Here is a 17,435-nt window from a genome sequence, read left to right as displayed (position 1 = left end):
TTATAAATGAGCTGACCAAATACAACCTGCTCCCAGTGTGTTCAAGCCCATGGCTCTTTGCAGAAGTGCATGATCGCCATTGATGTTTTGTTTAAGCAAACAAGCAAACAAACAAAACCCTTTTAATTTCTATGAAAAGCTACCCAGGGAAGCAATCAGATTCCTAGTAAATGTTGATCCAGTGGACTCCCCAGCAGCCATTCCGTCAGGAGGCCATTCTAATACCAGAAGGCAGGGCAGGTACAGGATGGAGCTGGGGACAGAAGGGAACAGTCACTGGCAGGTGATTATTGCCAAGGGCCTTACAGATGTTTTTTCATTGAATCCTTACAACCCTCTGCAATAAGTATCACTAACCTAATTTTACAGATGAAGAAAAGACATTCAGAATTTATAAAAAGAAGGGACAGTATATTACTGAGGATTAGCAGATTTTGCCATTAGTCCAGGAAGTATTGAAGGGGCTTCTGGAATTTTAGAATAGCTGCCTCAGATTGAGGTAGAGTAAGGCAGAAGAATTAGGTCAGGCCTTCGCCCGTTCTTCCATTTCTCGTTTCCTTCATTAAATATTGCTATAATTATTAGATTAATGATGTCAGTTGTCTGGGATCCTTCATGCATTGAATTTACTCCTAGATTACATTATCTCTTATAATAAATTATTATGGCTCATTATGACAGCAGCAGAGAGAATCACTCAATGTCAGAATTTAATTTCCCACCCAGGCCTAACTATCAATGGTTAATTCTTGATACATATTTTACCTGAAATTCCATCCACCCTTTCAAAAAAGGGAAGTGAGTGGATGTTTTGCATTTGCCACGTTAACAAGTGCATATAGAGAAAGAAGGAAACTCATTTTTTATCTCTTGGCTGCTAAGTAAGAATTGGAACCATATGCTCTTTCCTGCATATAGTTCAGCCTGGGCCCAGCCAGCTGTGGAGACGCATAGCGAGAAATGGCTTCTCCCTCTAGAGTATGTCTCAATAGGACAGAGGAAATGTATGCAATCTTAGGCAACAATTTAAATAAAAATAAACACTAAAGAAAATTCCTATGCCTTACTTTCTTGATCTCCACAATCCCAAAACAGACATAAAAGGAAATAAAGAGAAGGCAAAAGATTTCACAGCAAGATTTCCTTTTGACTGACTAAAATCTGAATTGGAAGAAAACTCTTTGAATCTTTCCTTTCTCAAGTTTGTATAATTGAATTTCCCTGGAATTTACAATGTTACCATGTTTAAATAAATTGAAATTTCCCTGGCAAGTCCTTTTCTTGCGAGCTGTAATAAGCTTTTTATTACTTTTCTTCAACCAGACGCCTCAGTTCTGACACTTTCATAGAGACCACAAACATTTTTTCCAAAAGTGGGAAGCAGGGTTTCAAGTAGAGAAGTGTCTGTGCATCTGCTTGAGTGTGTACTTTGTGTGTTTATCCAGGTGCACGCTCCAAGGCCAGGGCCAATGACCGCAGGTCCTGGGCAGTGACGACCTTCAATTCAGAACTTTTAGTGTTTCTTTGCTACTCGTTTTTCGAGGCGTTGGAAACTCTTTAATGGCTTGAGGAAGACTAAGTTACTCTTCTTTCTGGTATGCCCCCAACGATGCCCCCAACGATTGAGCCTCACTATAAATGAAAGCTGGAAGCCTTAGTTGGGTAAGTGACCATATTGGCAATTCCAATGAAGCTGAACCTGATGTCCTATGTCATTTTGCTCTAACTCTGATGGCCGCCTGTCTGAGGCAAGGATGTGCCCTGGGGAAAGGGGTTCGGAACACATACTGGATAATTTGTCCCAACTAAAGTAGCTTACTTCCTCTTGCTCTTCCTTTTTGCTCAGCTTTCCTGCCCAGGCTTTCTGGGTCTCTTCCCATACTCTATTAAAGCTAGGGCTAAGGCTGTGACGGAGGCTGCCTCAGCCACCAGCCTGCTGCCCTTAGGGAGAATTCCTAACATGGCTTTCTACAGGGAGATGCTGCTGTAGCCTCCTCTATGTGTTTAGGACGATCTCCTCTAGATGAGTTAAGGAGCTCGAAGGGCTTGTGTCTGAAGCCTGGTTCTTATAGGCAGCAACTCAGAATAAAAATAAAATGAACACATACCGTAAACATTCATCATGTTGCAAGCATTGAGTTTTCTTCTCATTTGAATCTTGATTATCACCCTTGAGAAAACTGCTATTTTTGTCCTCACTTAACAGATGAGCGAACTGAGAGTTGGAGAGGTTAAGTGATTTGCGCAGGGTCACAGAGCTAATGAACAGCAGAGCTGGCATCTGAGGCCTAGCAGTCTGAGGCCAGCAGCTGCTCCAGGAGATGCCTCATTGAAGGAATGAAAACGTGAGCGCATGGATCCAACCTCTCCTAGCAGGATCCTAGGTTTCCAGGCCACCCTAACCCAGTCCTTTAGGATGATACCTCCTCCCATGACATTATAGCACTCATAAACATTCGTAGCATATACTAACTCTGATTTGTATTTATTTGGCCACAGAATACCCTGGCAAGGCATATCAGGATATAGTCCACTGATTAAATTCCCCTGGCTTTTCATCTGCCCGCGCTGCAATAGCTCACGTGCATACAGTGTCGTTTTGTGCACCTGAATTGCATGTGCCCCAGCTGTCCTGAAAGGTGTGTGGGGCCTTCCTGGGTTTCTTGCTATAGAATTGAGAATCAAAGGAATGAGAACTCTAACTGGGTATTTCATATCATTATCGCAGTATCACTGTTACAGTTTTAGTTGGGATAATTGCATTGAGGACTTATTTTTTTAGGAGTCCTTCTTTTTCACAGATTCATATAAAAATAATTTGGTGTTGGGGAGGATATGGAGTGGGGCATGGATGAAACGAGACTTAGGCTCTGAATCAGCAAATGTTGAAGCCGGATGAAGCCTTCATGGGACTTTATTGTACTATTTTGTCTACTTGTGTATGTACATGCAATTTTACATAATAAAAAATATACATATTTTTTAAAAAGCTTCCATCTGATTAAAGGAGAAAACAGGGTGGTAAACAATATTCTTCAGAAACTACAGTAGGGGGCGACTGCAGATGTAAGGGCCTTTTTTCCCCAACAGAGACCCAAAGGCCCATGATGCGCTCTGTGGCAAATGAAGGGCCTTTTACTCAGGCAGTTCATCAAAAATTAGCTCCACAACATGGCAAGGTCAGAAATAAGCATTCTAAGCCTGAGATGTGTCCACACTTACACATTTATTTGGGTTTAGAGAGGTGACACAGATAAAATACTTTGATCACACACAAGTTTATATTTGGTAAGAAGAACAGGTTGCCACATGTTTGTATTTGTTTTTCTGTCTTTAGTCATGGAATAATGTTGGGGAGAGGGTGATGTCTTTCAGAAACATCAATTGGGAACAGTATTTTGGCACAGGTAACTAATAAATACACAGTGCTTGAACTTAGCATTTGAAAACAGGAGAGCACGTGCAAGATGATTTCCACTGTTAGGTTCCTTTCTTCCTTGTCCTGCACTATATTTACACTTGTGCTTTCTTTGTCCATATTTCAAGGAGTGGCACCTACTCCAAACCCCAGCAGGGACAATACCTGCAATTTTAGCAGTCCGTGACATTCCATAATGGGTTTCTTCCGTCTTCAGAGACGAAGTAGCGTTCACCTTGCGTTTTGTGAAACTACACAAGTCTCAAAGGAGATTTCTCAGTGGGAAGCTTAGCCGAGGGCATATTCTGTATTAGAGCTGATGTGGAGGGCATACAGTTTAGCAGAGAGAGGGAGGGAGAGAGCACAGGAACAGATGCGAATGCAGTTCTCAGAATATCAATACAGCTACCACACAGAAAAAGACATATCAATAATATATTGTACAAGCTTTTACAGCAACACATGTTGATTTGCAACACTGTACAGTTCAGATCTAAAGTGCACAACCCCAATCTGAGGTGACAAGATGGTACTATCAATATAATAAAGGCAATATAGTTACACACACGATTGGTTTCCTTTTCTTTCCTCACAGCCTTGTGACAGTACATGAAGTCCATACCATTTCGGTGTCTCAGATTAAGACATACCACACTTTTTTTCAAGTATTTTAAAATAATAAACACAATATTGCTGTATAAATGAAAATGATCATGTCACTCCTGATTAAAGCTAAAACCAAACTTATCTAAAACTTGTAAGGAATGGTCCCACACAAAGGCCTTTTGCATTGGGAATTTTGGCTAATGTTCAAAACAATCTTCCTCCCTCACTCCTTCCCTCCTGGGTCGATTACAGACTACTTTAAAGAGTATTTGTTAAAATACTGGGACCTATTTGGCTTTATTTACCTTCTTCCCTGGGCTATAATTGGTAGGGATTTCACGGCATACGGTTTTGCACAAGTCTCCCAGCAAACTTGGGGAAGGGCCTGGAAGAAGCAGGGATGGGGAAAGTAACCTATTGGTAAAAACTATTTCTGGTCCATACAGAAAGGACGAATGTTTTTAAATTTGTGTCTGCAATCTGATACATGAATCCACAGTCTCCTCTACTAGCAGTCAGCATCTGAGAATCTGTGGCTCCACAAATATCTGTGGGAGTGCTTGTTAGCTCCTGTCTTTCCATCAGGTTTGCAGGGGCAGAGGATGCTTTTAAAATACTATTTTGAATTCTAAGTATCTTATTATTTGTATATTCTGGTCACTTTGGATCTTGATGGGAGATAGAGAAAAGGTTTTAAGATGCTGTCTTAACATCCTGGGTGAGGAGATCATTTCTCCAGGGCATAAAAAAACCACCTATGGAGTAGAAATTAAGTATTTGGGATTCCAGTGATAGGGAAGCTAGTGGGAAAGACTTGTTGGTAGGAATGGGGAGGGAATGGGACCAAGCAATTACCCGGGAGATAAATGACTCCTTGGACAGTGTCAATATGGCGTCCAGGATGACGACATTATTCTCACACAGAGCTCTCTTCTCCCAAAGTTGACTTTAATTTTCAGGGCTTACCACATGGAATGTGCTTGGTTCCTCTTTGCTCAGGCTGATTAGATTTTATTTTTACTTCCCCTAATTAATTCAAATGACCGAATAAAAGAATACTGTTTGGGAAGATGCCTCAGGAACCAGCATCCACATTCTGTTCAAAACAGATTGAAGTGGAAAGCAAAAGAGAAACGATTCCCTTAATTTAGTCTAAGATGAGCCTTGGCTTGTCATGCTTATTTAGCGTGTCTGCAAGGGGTCCACTGGGTGGAAAACTGATATGGGAAGAGAATCTTATTGTCGATCTGATCAATCATATTAAGGAATTTTTTGTGTTTGTTTTATAATACTGATTTTAAAGATGTGGTAAGCCATAACATGAACAGAAAGAAAGCATCCTACCTTTTAAGAATTTTGTGGGCCTATGTTTCAATATAACTTTGCTAAGTGTTTTATTGTGCCTCCATTAAAAGAAAGAGAAAAAAAAATCTGGCTTATTTTTTATATCTGCCCCTGCAGTTTGTATAACCCATATAAAATAAAAATCTATATGTTACAAAATAGGATTTCTTTTAATATATATATTTTCCTTTTGTAAAATTATATGTATTTAAATACATTTGACATGTTGCTATAGGTAAATTAGAAACTTTTTCTAATACTATGAAAAAGGCAAGAGTTTTTATTGTCAACATATATTTTATATTTACTTTGTCCTTTTCACTGCACCCCAAAGAACCTTTTATGATTCAGGGGCAATTTGGCACTATTCAATCCTACTATTCTGAAGTGAAAAGAAAATTTGATTTGCACACTATATTAAAAGTAAGAGAAGAATTTATAACAATTTTAAGCTTTTCCTTAGTGATTAGAACACAGCCTCTTGTCGCTAATTATTAGAGAGGTATTCTAAACTTAAGAAAGGAATTTTAAAAGGAGCAATGTTTTTTTGATTTTTAAACTGTACTCTACTTTGACACCACAATATAGAAATAGATTTACTTTGGAACGAACTACAAATACATTCACACAGTTTGTGACAACTTAATTGTCTACCTAGAGAACTGAAACAGCTTAGTGAGCTAGGTTATTATAAATCTTGTCCAAGGCGTTCTATTTCTTCAATCAGGAAGTCAATGTCTTGGTGAGTTGCTGCGGGGTTTGAGATGACCATGCGGAAGAAATTGACCTTATCTCCCAAGGGCTGGTAGCTGACCATTGTGGTTCCGTACTCCATCATTCTGGCTTTAATCACTGGAGCCACCTGTGGGAGAGAACAGTTCAAAATGGCAACTGTTTCTCCTGGGGACTCTTCCCTTAGAACAAGAACCTGTTATCAAGCAGCATTTTTCATTTTTAACTAAACAATTAGAATCACATTTGTTTTTCCTCGAAAGAATTGCTTCCAAGTTTTCCTGGGATTGGAGGACTGGAGCAGTTCAATACCAAGATCTTAAATGTGACACGAGGAATAGTAAATGGTAGGCTATCAGGTGCTTGCCACTTTTTTGTTGACTTTCTAGTTAATATTTTGGGAGAATGGGAAGAATCTGATGTTGGTCCAATGCTAAAAGAGTTTAGCAGTACAACATTTAAGGCAGAGTATTCTTTTTCCCTCAGTAAATGTGAAAACATTGGAAATAAAACATAGTTCAGAAAATGGCTACCAACAGGTAAGCCTCAATATCAAGTGAAGTATAAAAATAAGCAGACTTTTGAGACCCTAAAGCAATTTTTTGAGACCCTAAAGCTTTCTAGTTTCTTTTCATTCTCCTTTTGCATTACCTCAATTTATAAGGTATTTTGAAATATGTTTCTTAATAATGGTGAAGACTCAGCTGAGAAAAATGCTGAACCCACTGGACTTACATACGTGGATCACAGACAAGATTTTACCACATGTATGCCAGACTGAATGACTACAGCACTAGCCATCCTCTGTTGTCTATGAAATCAAGGTCAAACTCTTTCACTCAACTCTTTGTCACCCAGCTCTGAGGACTCATCTTTCAGTGTTTACTGAAATAAACCTTCCAGTCGGACAAGACCAATTTATTTAATATCCCTTGAATGTACCACCCATAATTTTATCCCTTCACACTTGCCTTCCATCTTACCACATCACACTTGTTCTCTTTGCTTACAATCCCTTTTCTCTTCCAGTTCACATCCAACACACACACTCCAAACCTCTACCACAGTTCTACAGCTGCTACGCAGCCCTTCCTGATTTCTCTAGTCCACTAGCCTCTTTTTTCTCTTTTAAGTTGTAAATAGATGATACTTACCTCTTACTTATGACAAAATACAGTTTATCTCTGTATTTCAACCCTAAGCTCTTGGAGAGCAGGCACAGAGTCTTTCACTTCTTTCGTTTGCCGGTGGTGCTGGGTGCCTATTGAGGGGTCCCTGCATCCTTATTAACTATAAAGGCATACATTTAAATTATGTCTAGCTGTATGTATGAGCCGTCCATATATTTTACCATTGGAATTTGTAAATATAACGTTTGACCTTTTAAGTTCATTGTTGCAAATATGTGATGAGGAATGGTAGACATCAGGAATGTTTCAGACTCAGTTTGGACATACATAGTCAGCAACTCAGTTCAAAATGGGGACCAGGCCTTACATCACAGTTGGATCCATCTTAAATGAAGGATAGTTAGATTCCAACAGAATGCTGTTATGAACATGTCACTGTTTAACACCAACACTTAAATAATCATTGGTTTACAATGAGGTTTTCATCTTCAAAGTACTCACACAGCATCAACACAGTTTCCATCAGGCTCAGTGATTTGTTAGAAACTATGGGGGCACAAAAAATAATTTTCCTCCCACCTTCTAAGTTCTTCTAGCTGGGCTAATAATCAAATTTAACAGAGACAGGTTAACAGGAGGAAATGTCCAAAGTTTATTTTACAGATGCACATTCGGGGGTGCTATAGTGAGATCCAAGAAGGTATCGGGCAGCTGAGGTTTATATGCCATTCAGGAGCTGAGGAGAAGGGAAGGTTGCGGTTTGGGACTTCACAGGGCAGGAAGGTAATTCACATAGAGATGGAAAAGCAAATGTTTGGTAAATAAATGTTCTTGGGCCTTCTTTAACAATGGGACACAGAGAGGACTTAGAACAGATACGCCTAGCTTGGTTTCTCTCTGTTTATCACACCTCGTTCATATCAAACTATCGCCATCTGTGATGGTAACTGCCTTCCTGTAGCAGGTCCTCTATCTAAAGTTCATTTAAACAGATAAAGGGGAAGGGTCAGAGATTGTTTCTGAGTCTTTTGTTCCTTAACAACTAGCTTAAAATAATCTATATCCCAAAAAGCCTATTTTGGGGTGGCAGACTCTGCTATCCTTCATTACCAAAGCCAAAGCCAAGGACAGACTTTGCCTTCACCTTCATTTCACCTTGGCTTCACATCCTGAGCCTAATTTCTTTGTCTGAAAATGTGGACAGTGGTTCCAGCACTGAGATTTTCTGATTCTAGATTAACAAATTCTCCAGTCCCTTCCCTATTCCATGGAGAGATAATATAGAGGGATGTTTCTGCTAGGCTGGCCCTTCTTTCACCCAAAGGATTAAGGATGTAGGCAGAACATCAGACTCATCCCAGGGAATAAATATGAAAAAGAAGTTAAAGATCTCACGTCTGGGATTAAGTTCTGAAATGGATCTACTAGAATATTCTATCCTAAGGACATGAAATTTATCACTTTGAGGTGGGAGCCATGGCAAGTCAATGTGTTCCTGGGAAGACAAATTTCAAGTTAGAAAATGAATTCAAAATTCATGTGTCTGCAGGAATTTAAGGGGGAAAAAATCATATAACAGTTCCTTAGTTTTATTTGTGCAATAAATCATGGTTCCTCTTTAGAACCGATAAAACAATGATATGTTTTTATGCAGTGAATTAAACTCTGATTTAGTTTTCATGGGTAATAGGAGCAAAAACACATATGAATGTCCCTAATTATTAAGGACTACTCCCTCTAACTTTCCAGATAAATGCAAAACAAATGTCAAGAGATTAATGGTAATAACCATTGTCCCAAACAGATTTTGGTAGAAAGCAAGATTGAATCCCCACAGTTTCTGAAACTGACTGGGTCAGCAGAAATCATAGCTGTCTAAATACATATGACCTTTGGCTTCCAGAAAATGCTGATGAACTAAAATTAGCAGGAACGTGGAACATCTACTTTATTACATAATCGCTAATGGCAAGTTAAGAAGGAAAATAAAATTCTGACTAGTCTGATGAATATATAGAGTTTTCACTTATTTCTAGACTTTTTTTTTGATGTTGTTGTCACATTCTTGGTTTTGCTGAATAAACAAAGTCAAGGAACAGAGAGAAAAGCTCCATGATGAAGAATTCACCAAGGGCCTAATCAGTAAGAGCTCTTTGGGGCGGCCTTAGGAGTTCTAGGGTATCATTTTCTCCCTTGTGCCATCAGTTTCTTTTCAGTCCTTAAGAAAACAATAACCAGGGAACTCTTTCATAATTTGAATCCACATTTATTTCCCCTCCAAAGAGAGCTCAGATTGAAGCATCATGAAATAATCTTATAAGCTATCGCAGAAATGTATTTTTCACTATGTATTACACAAACTTTTTGTTTTTAAATCTTGGAGGCATAAGTTAAATCTTAAAAAATAAATAAGAATAACCATAAATAAGACATTTTATAATGTTAAAATCTTACCTATTAAATTTCCCATTACATGTAACAAAATGAATCACCTTAAATATAAGGCCAAGCTACTTCCTTACCAACTTACTTTTAAATCTGTAGTTGACCTTTTGAAAGTCCATCCATCACTATAGGACTACAAAAGCTGATAGAAGAGATGCAGATAATGATCAAATATAATGAAAATTAAAATATAAGGAGATGATGATAAAGGAGAATCAAAAACACAAGAGGTGCTCAATATACTGCCTGTGGATTCTTGTCTGATAAACACCTGTCTTGAGTCTGCCTGCTGTCCCTTGCTTGTATCTAAGGCACGTGCTCATGTCCCCACAGCATGCCAGGCCCTCAGGTCCACTTTGCCTCAGTGACAATGTGCCATCAGCACACTCACAGCCCTCACTGGGCAGCAGGGAATGCACAAAGCAGATTCTCATCTTTACCTTCCTCATGAAGCTGTGACTATGCTTGTTTTAGTAAAAACCAGTTATTACCTAGATATCCATCACCAAGCCAGCATGTGCACTGGGGAAAAAGCCTAAATTCACTAGTAGTTTTCCTGAATGTTGTTTTCTTTCCCTATTCTGGAAGATGCAAAAGTCACTTTAGCTCAACAAACACTTTTGAGAGCCTATTGTATGCTAAGCCAAGTAATTTAACTCAATTCTCTTGTTTGCCACACACCACACAGAAGACTCCACATTTCCCGGAATTTGGGGTCTATATCAGCACTGCCTAAGAGAACTTTATGTAACGATGGAGATACTCTCTATCTGCTCTATCTAAGATATTAATAATAACCACTAGTCACAAGTTGAGCACCTTGACATGTGGCTAGTGTGACTGAAGAAGTGAATTTCTAGTTGAAGTTATTTTAATTGATTTAAATTTAAATAGCCACATGTGGCTATTACTACCATATTTGACAGTATAGATGATTTATTTCACCTCAGTTCTTTTCTCTTCAAGATTGTGTGTGTGTGTATGTGTGTGTGTGTGTGTGTGTATGTGTGTGTGTGTAGATTTTACTGGTCCCTGGACATATATTCCAAGGGCTTCATACTTAATAAGAAACTTTCCTGAAACTCTAAAAAATTATTGACATAAATAAACAAAAGTTAACCGTGATATTTTATGTGGTTCTATTTTGATTTCCAATTCTGAATCAATGAATTCTCTCTATTACAGTCAGGAAAATGGAGTCACAGGAGGGGGAAAAATTAAGAGAATTCATTTTGCAATCCCCAGAGACTTTCAAATTTTAACTACCAAAAGTATAAAAACAGTTTACTAACATTCTAATGGCTGTCCCCAAGAAATAACCTCCATCCCCATCACAATATATGTGATGTGCTAAAACCTAAGACATTTGAGACAGTTGTATTCGAATGGGGAAAACTCAGAGATAACTTTTGCTCAGAAAATGATGAAAAACGAAAACGTTTCTGTTCTGTGTTCATATCTTGCTCCATCTCTCAGTCCAGCTATAATGAATCAATTCAACAAATGAAAACAGCCAAAGTACTCTATGTATTCTTTGTGTGGTCAGTGGGTTCATTAAAGAAGTGAAAGCCAGTAAGAATGGAAACATCTAATTTCCAACTAACTTGTTAAATCAGATTAGTCACCGTTAAGGTAATATACACCATGGAGAAGCCACCGTAAAACTTCCAGGAAAAAAAAAAGAATTCTTTCCTCTCAAATGACAGCAGGCCCTTTTTGTGCCTACACCTATCAAGTTCTCCAATGTGACTCCCATCTTTACCCCCTTTCCGTCCATGGGCTCGATTTCCTGGAATGAACCAACTTTCCTAAAATTGCAAACATGACCGTGATCTCTCCATCCCAGCCCCATTCACCCATGGATACCTGTTCTAGAAGCTTTTTTCCATTGTTCCTCTGGGTCACTGGCTCTCAAACTGGGTGACACATTGGAATCACCTGGAGAACTTTTAGAACCATTCCCAAACCCATCCAAAAACAATTGGCTCAGAATCTTGGGATAAGATCTGGTCACCAGTATTTTTTATAAAGCTTTGGGACAATTTTGATGGGTAGCCAGGAATGTGCATCAATTCTCTAATTAGAAGACTTGATTTAAATATCTGACCTACGTAGAAATTTGATTCTGAGTCTTTAAGGGCAGGTTAAAATTTATAAGCTTTTTTGGAGGTTTTAAACCCACACAAACTCCTATTCTTCATTTATCCTTGAAGGAAATAAAGTATTCCGGAAGGTCAGTGAGGCCACCGAGGCTCCTTAGCAGTGGAGGAGAGGGCCTTCCCTACTTCGGGCAGTGACTGGAGGTGGTCCCCTCCTTTGTGGAAAATAGAAAACCAGCCAGCCAATCAACCAACCAGCCAACCAGCCAACCAACCAGTCCTCTGAGATCCAATACACACGATCATCCCTAGTTTCCCGTTCCTCCAACACTGTACTGTGGGAAATGGGCCCCTGCATTTACCTCCCTACAAGGCTCTCTTTGGTGTGCATTGTAAACCAAATTTCACTTGTGTGTAAGAATGGGAGCAGGAGAGAATAAAAGAAAGGGGGTCTTACTGGCAATGGTAGAATTTACTGTGCATGATCTCGGGCTCTGGGGTCAGACTTTAAGTGTGATTTTGAGGTGACTTTTTTTTTTTTCTGTGCTTCAGTTTTCTTATCAGCAGAATGGAGACAACAGGGCTTCCCACAGTAGGTGGCTGTGAGAGTTCAGCGATGTAATGCTACATCAAAGTTGAGCCTGGGACACAACACACTCTAAACAGTGGCTGTTATTACTACTGCTCCCGGCCCTGTTTCCTTCTGGGAGTCACCACAGCTCTAAAGACCCCATAGGGCAGCCTTGACCTTGACCCCTCAAGAGGGTCAGCAGCAGCTTTATTTTCTACTCATTCCTGGTGCCCAAAGTCGCTTCCGTGCATGTAACTGAGCATCAGTTTGCTTGGCAGTTCAGTCAATGCCAGCAAGGGTTCTTGCTGTGTTGTGAATGACAGTACAGGTTATCACCTAATTGTTTATTGTAAGACATCATAAACTCACTCTCAGAAAACAGGAGCAAGTACAGTTGTTAAAAGTCTGGCTATACCAATTTTCTATGTCCTGTCTTTGCAGGAGTCCACAGAGGGGAGTGTGTTCATGCACCAAGGTCTATGACAAACTTCTCCTAAAAATCTACAAATCTCCTAAAAATACATTATAAAGATGATATGCCTGTAAAGGCCCAATGTACTCACCAACATTCATATCAGAGGAGCTCGTGTCACTTACCTTTGAGAGGCGGCTCATTCTCTCTTCATTGTCCTCCAGGACACGCAAACTCGGAGGAACGTACCAGAAGCAGACATTTGTGTGCTGAGGCTACAAAGAGGAAAAGTAAGATTCACAGTCAGCCCAAACTAGCAAGTTTGAAAATTTCAAGGACATTTCGAATCCATTTATTCTGCAGCTTCTGAATGCAATTCGTATTTTAAAATCCATAATCACCTTTGGAGGGCCTGACTTTCACAACATTATATAGTCGTTTTTTGTTTTTCTGATTTTTACTTTGGTTCAGAATAACTACCCTGGCATCCCTGCTTCTCCTTTGTAATGGTCCCACTTACAAGGACAGTATGTTATTGACATCAAAAATATCAGGGATAAGAATTGCAATTGACTAAACATTTTGGGATCATAGAAATCAGAAAACATACCTTTCCATCAAACACCATTTCATAGCCTTCTCGGTTTTTTATGATATTGTATAAATACTCTGCCAGTTCCAAACACTTGTCAATATGTGCTTCAAACCCAGTAGTCCCCTACGTAAGAGAAAAAGAAAGACTATCAGGCAAGCTGAGAAAGGTGGGTGAGCACTGAGGCTGAGACATGAGAGCCCTCCGGACAAATGGTTTTTCTGCCACTTCTCAGTTCTGCTCCAGCACTTTCCGTACATAAGACAGTGTTTCTAGAGGCTTTTCTGGCAATTATTTCTCCTTTGATGCTCTCGCCCTCAGGTGTTTTTGTCCCCTTTCAAGTCTGTCATTACTGCCCTCCACAGTGACTTCTTTTCTTCTGAGCCGCCATTCTCCAGGCAATTATTTTGATTACTCCCGGGGAAAATTGAAAATTGGTGTCTGCCATTTATAGGGGCTAATTATGGAAGTCATTAATGACAAGAAGCCTGGGCTATTCTCTTCCTGTGTATAAGCAGCATCATCAGGGACCCGCCAGGATGCCTGCTTAGCCCCTGCCCATCATATACATTTGCCATTTCCAGACTCGACTTTTGTTCACCAATGTATCCGCATTATAGAATATACAGGGTAGGTGCTCAGTGAGTATTTGTTGAACACCTGGATAAATGAATGACTCTTAAGGGGCACACAAATGTTTTGTTAGCCTGTAGTTCTACAAAGCTCATTAGATTTCTCCTCTGGGGAATAAATGACTCATGTGTGTGTACTGGGCAAATCATCACAGAGGTCTTTTAGCTTCCAGCTCTGGAAGCCCAGGGTCTGGACTTAGGAAAAACAACACAAGAGACTTGGACTGGAGCTCTTTAACTGACATCAGGACACATCAGAGATTTACTTTTCAAAATTGCTTTCCTCCTAACTCCTTCAGTGTTTGTGAAATGCTAACGGAAAACTTGGGAAAATAGCTAATGCTCATCCCAGGAGCTCTTAGAACTGGACTGCCACTGACTAATCCAACTTGGAAACTAGAGGGAGCCATTGTAATGGAGATAAGATGGGCCCACTTTCCTGTTTATACACAGTCTGGTCATCTCAGCTAAAAGAAGGATCCAGTTTGGCCAGTGATATTTAACACCTGATGCATGCTTAAGGACACGCAGCATTACAGAAATCTGATGGGTCCAGAAACCTATTTCTTTGGAGAGTACTGCCCTATCTGATTGGTTCAAGGAGGCTGGCTTGTTCCTGATGAAACTAAGGAAGGACTTAAGCTGAGGCCTAAATGCTCAGGCCAGCACCTACGCCATGTGCTCCATGAGTCTGTGTGTGCCCAGGAAATTAGCATTGGTTTGGACTGATTTGGAAGTTTAGGTCCACTTGGGATGGATGCTAGGTAGGAGGCAGGGAGGTCAACTGCTCTCCAAACTGGATTCTTTGGGCCAGTCTACAGCTGGATTTAAGCTTGCACATATCTGATGCGGGATATGGCCTGGATCAGCATGAGTCTGACCCTATCCAGTGTAAGACCTTGGCGAATCTCTCTGGTCACATGGGAATAATGGTACGTATTTGATTTCCCATACAGAGAAATCGTAAAGTAAAATGAATGCTCTGAAAACGAGTTTGAGTGTATTGCAAAGGGAGTGGGATTGCCAGAGACAAAAGTGGCAGTCGACTGGCCTTTGCTCGTCCAGGACTTCACTCTGAAGATGATTGGGGGGAATCTGACCACCCGTGAGGCTAAAGAGGTATGAGGGGAGTGACTTCGGAAAATCCAGTGTGCCCTTTGAAGCCTGGGGCCCTTCCGTTCATGTTGGATATCGATGGAAATAAGATCTATATTTTATTTTCAAGATTTTGAAGCCTTTCAGGAGATTGTCTAAAACTCATTTATTCACCAAATTCTTGTTGAGTAACTATAAAATGTCAAACTGCTCTTATTGTGAGAATGACTAAGGCACGTGTCATTCTTTCTTAGACGTCCCATCACTGTGACTCAAGTTGCTGGGAAGGACGCTGAAGGCTCAGATGGGTGTTTCTAAGGCAAAGACTGGACCCCAGCATCAGGGTTATGCTGAAGGAACTTGGGGTGGCGGGGGTGGCAAAATATGGCTTTATTTCTCTGGCATCACCCACACACTTAGGGTTTGGGTGAACTGACTGAAATGACTATTCCACAAGGGAGTTCACTGTTATTTCTTTTATTCACAGCTGTATCACTCATACCTGCAGTGCCAGGCACATATTAGGTGCTCATGAATGGATGAATGAATGGAAGTACAACTTTTAATCACTGGGGCAGTGTTTTGACAAAGAATGTTCTGAGGGGCCATCTGTATCAGACCCCGATTACTTGTGTTAAAAAACGTCGATTCTCAGGCCCACCCCAGACTCCTAAATCAGAGTTTCAGGAAGATGAACACTGTTTGTGTTATCTTCTTCAGTGATCTCACGGTTTCCCATTGTTCAGCTATGGCCTCTGTGTTTTCTCAGGGCCTGATATCTTAAATGCTGCCCATGGTTCTTCTCTGCTTCTTAAAACCCTCATCTAGTGCTGTCAGGTCTCAGAGATGCCACTTCTGAAATAATGACTGAACCCTTGGCTGCTAGCTCCATTTTTGACTGCCGTCATCTGGATGGACAATAGCTCCCTGATTACCCTCCTGTCAACTTAAACTCTTCACTAGACTCAGAACATGCACGTTAGCCTCTGCTAAACCTTCTTTCTGGGATGTCCTTCTCCCAGCTCTGCTGGGTCATATCCTACTATTCTACCTGTCTTGTCCAAGATCCATCTTGAAGGTCACCTCTCGATAAATCATTCCTGACTCTCACACTGGGAATGAACTCTCCTTCCTTTAACTTCTCGAGGTATGTCTGTGTTTCTCTTATGACCATTCATATTCTGTCTCATGTGATGGTTATCTGTGCATTTAGCTTATCCTGTCTGGAAAATTATAGACTCTTTATCTCATTCAGCTGCTCCATATCTACTTATTAAAATTAGTATTTTAGAGAGAAAGTGAACATTTAGTCACTCAGCAAAGGGTTCCAGACGTCAATTTATCTTTAATAGTTTTCTCCTATTATTTTTTTCCCCTCTCCCAGTCCCTCTGTTATCTATGTTTAAAGTAGGGAAGCTAATCACAGAAAACTAAAAGGAACGCTGCCAGTTTGTAAGATAAAAACACAGAGATTTACTGTGAAAATTCCTTAGGTACATATTAAGCCATCCCTGCAGTCCTGAAAAAGGGGGACTACTTCTAAGGTTTTTTTTCTTTCTACCACCAAGTTTTTACCATTGAGGAAACCTGTCAAGATGGAAAATAATCATCAAGCTCTAGGATGCGCTAATAAAATGCAGACAAAATGAAAGTTCTACCCAATAAGAATGGAGCTGAGGGCAGACACAGTCAGTACTGGTGCCGAGGACAGGATTGCATATTGTAAAACCATCTAGAACGCCTCCCATCAGGAGGCTCGTTTTTTTGTTTTTTTTTTGTGTTTGTTTTTTGCATAAATTTGCTATAATGAAGCTATCCTGGATTTAATATGATGGTCATCATCAGTGCATTTAGCTCCATTAGTCATTACAGACTAAGAAATAGTAACTCATATTTAGGTTACTGTTTTATATGTGGTTTATCTTACTAAGGAGAAAATGTGGATTCCCTCGAACATTGTATTCTCCAGGCAGGTGAGGGAACAGAGGGTTTACTGATTAATGCTAGGCTCTTCCTCCTCCTCATTACCAATTTTTCACCTGGTTTGTTCATTCCTGAGGGCATGAGGACATGCAAGAGCGCACGCACATCACGGCCAACTCTTTCATGGTTCTTCTTGGACAGGTGACTTCTCCTTCCCTGGCTGGCATTACTAGACAGCTTTTGAGGTGAGAAGTTAATTATCCTCACTTCTGATCCAGAGTGTAGGACAGAGCTTATTGCTTTAACAATTATTATCATCTCATTTTGCAAAAAATGCAGCTTTAAGTTGAAAGCCAAATGGGAGTTTTTGCTGTGTAGAGGTCTAGCTACTTAAGGTTTTGCATAAAGAATTAAGAGAACATGTGTCCACAGGTCA

The 17,435-nt window shown here is 40.1% G+C and overlaps 1 protein-coding gene and 1 long non-coding RNA gene across 4 annotated transcripts in view; one reads left to right on the top strand and one right to left on the bottom strand.

Moving 5' to 3' along the window:
* Positions 1 to 17,435, top strand: part of LOC141570035 (uncharacterized) — a 73,760-nt gene that overhangs the window by 46,310 nt on the left and 10,015 nt on the right. For both annotated transcript variants that reach the window (XR_012493777.1, XR_012493776.1), the window contains one exon: positions 1,446 to 1,662. This is a non-coding gene — a long non-coding RNA (uncharacterized LOC141570035). The remainder of the gene's footprint in view (positions 1 to 1,445; positions 1,663 to 17,435) is intronic.
* The window catches only part of GAD2 (glutamate decarboxylase 2), a 71,235-nt gene continuing 57,007 nt past the window's right edge, over positions 3,208 to 17,435 (bottom strand). For both annotated transcript variants that reach the window (XM_019749131.2, XM_074324956.1), the window contains 3 exons: positions 13,368 to 13,475; positions 12,943 to 13,032; positions 3,208 to 6,230 (listed from right to left, as the gene is read on the bottom strand). In XM_019749131.2, the coding sequence (XP_019604690.1) occupies positions 6,057 to 6,230; positions 12,943 to 13,032; positions 13,368 to 13,475 (372 nt within the window). In that variant the 3' untranslated portion in view covers positions 3,208 to 6,056. The remainder of the gene's footprint in view (positions 6,231 to 12,942; positions 13,033 to 13,367; positions 13,476 to 17,435) is intronic.

The sequence above is a fragment of the Rhinolophus sinicus genome, linkage group LG02 (genome assembly GCF_036562045.2).
Source record: "Rhinolophus sinicus isolate RSC01 linkage group LG02, ASM3656204v1, whole genome shotgun sequence".
Lineage (NCBI taxonomy): Eukaryota > Metazoa > Chordata > Mammalia > Chiroptera > Rhinolophidae > Rhinolophus > Rhinolophus sinicus.
This window is presented reverse-complemented; position numbering and strand designations above follow the sequence as displayed.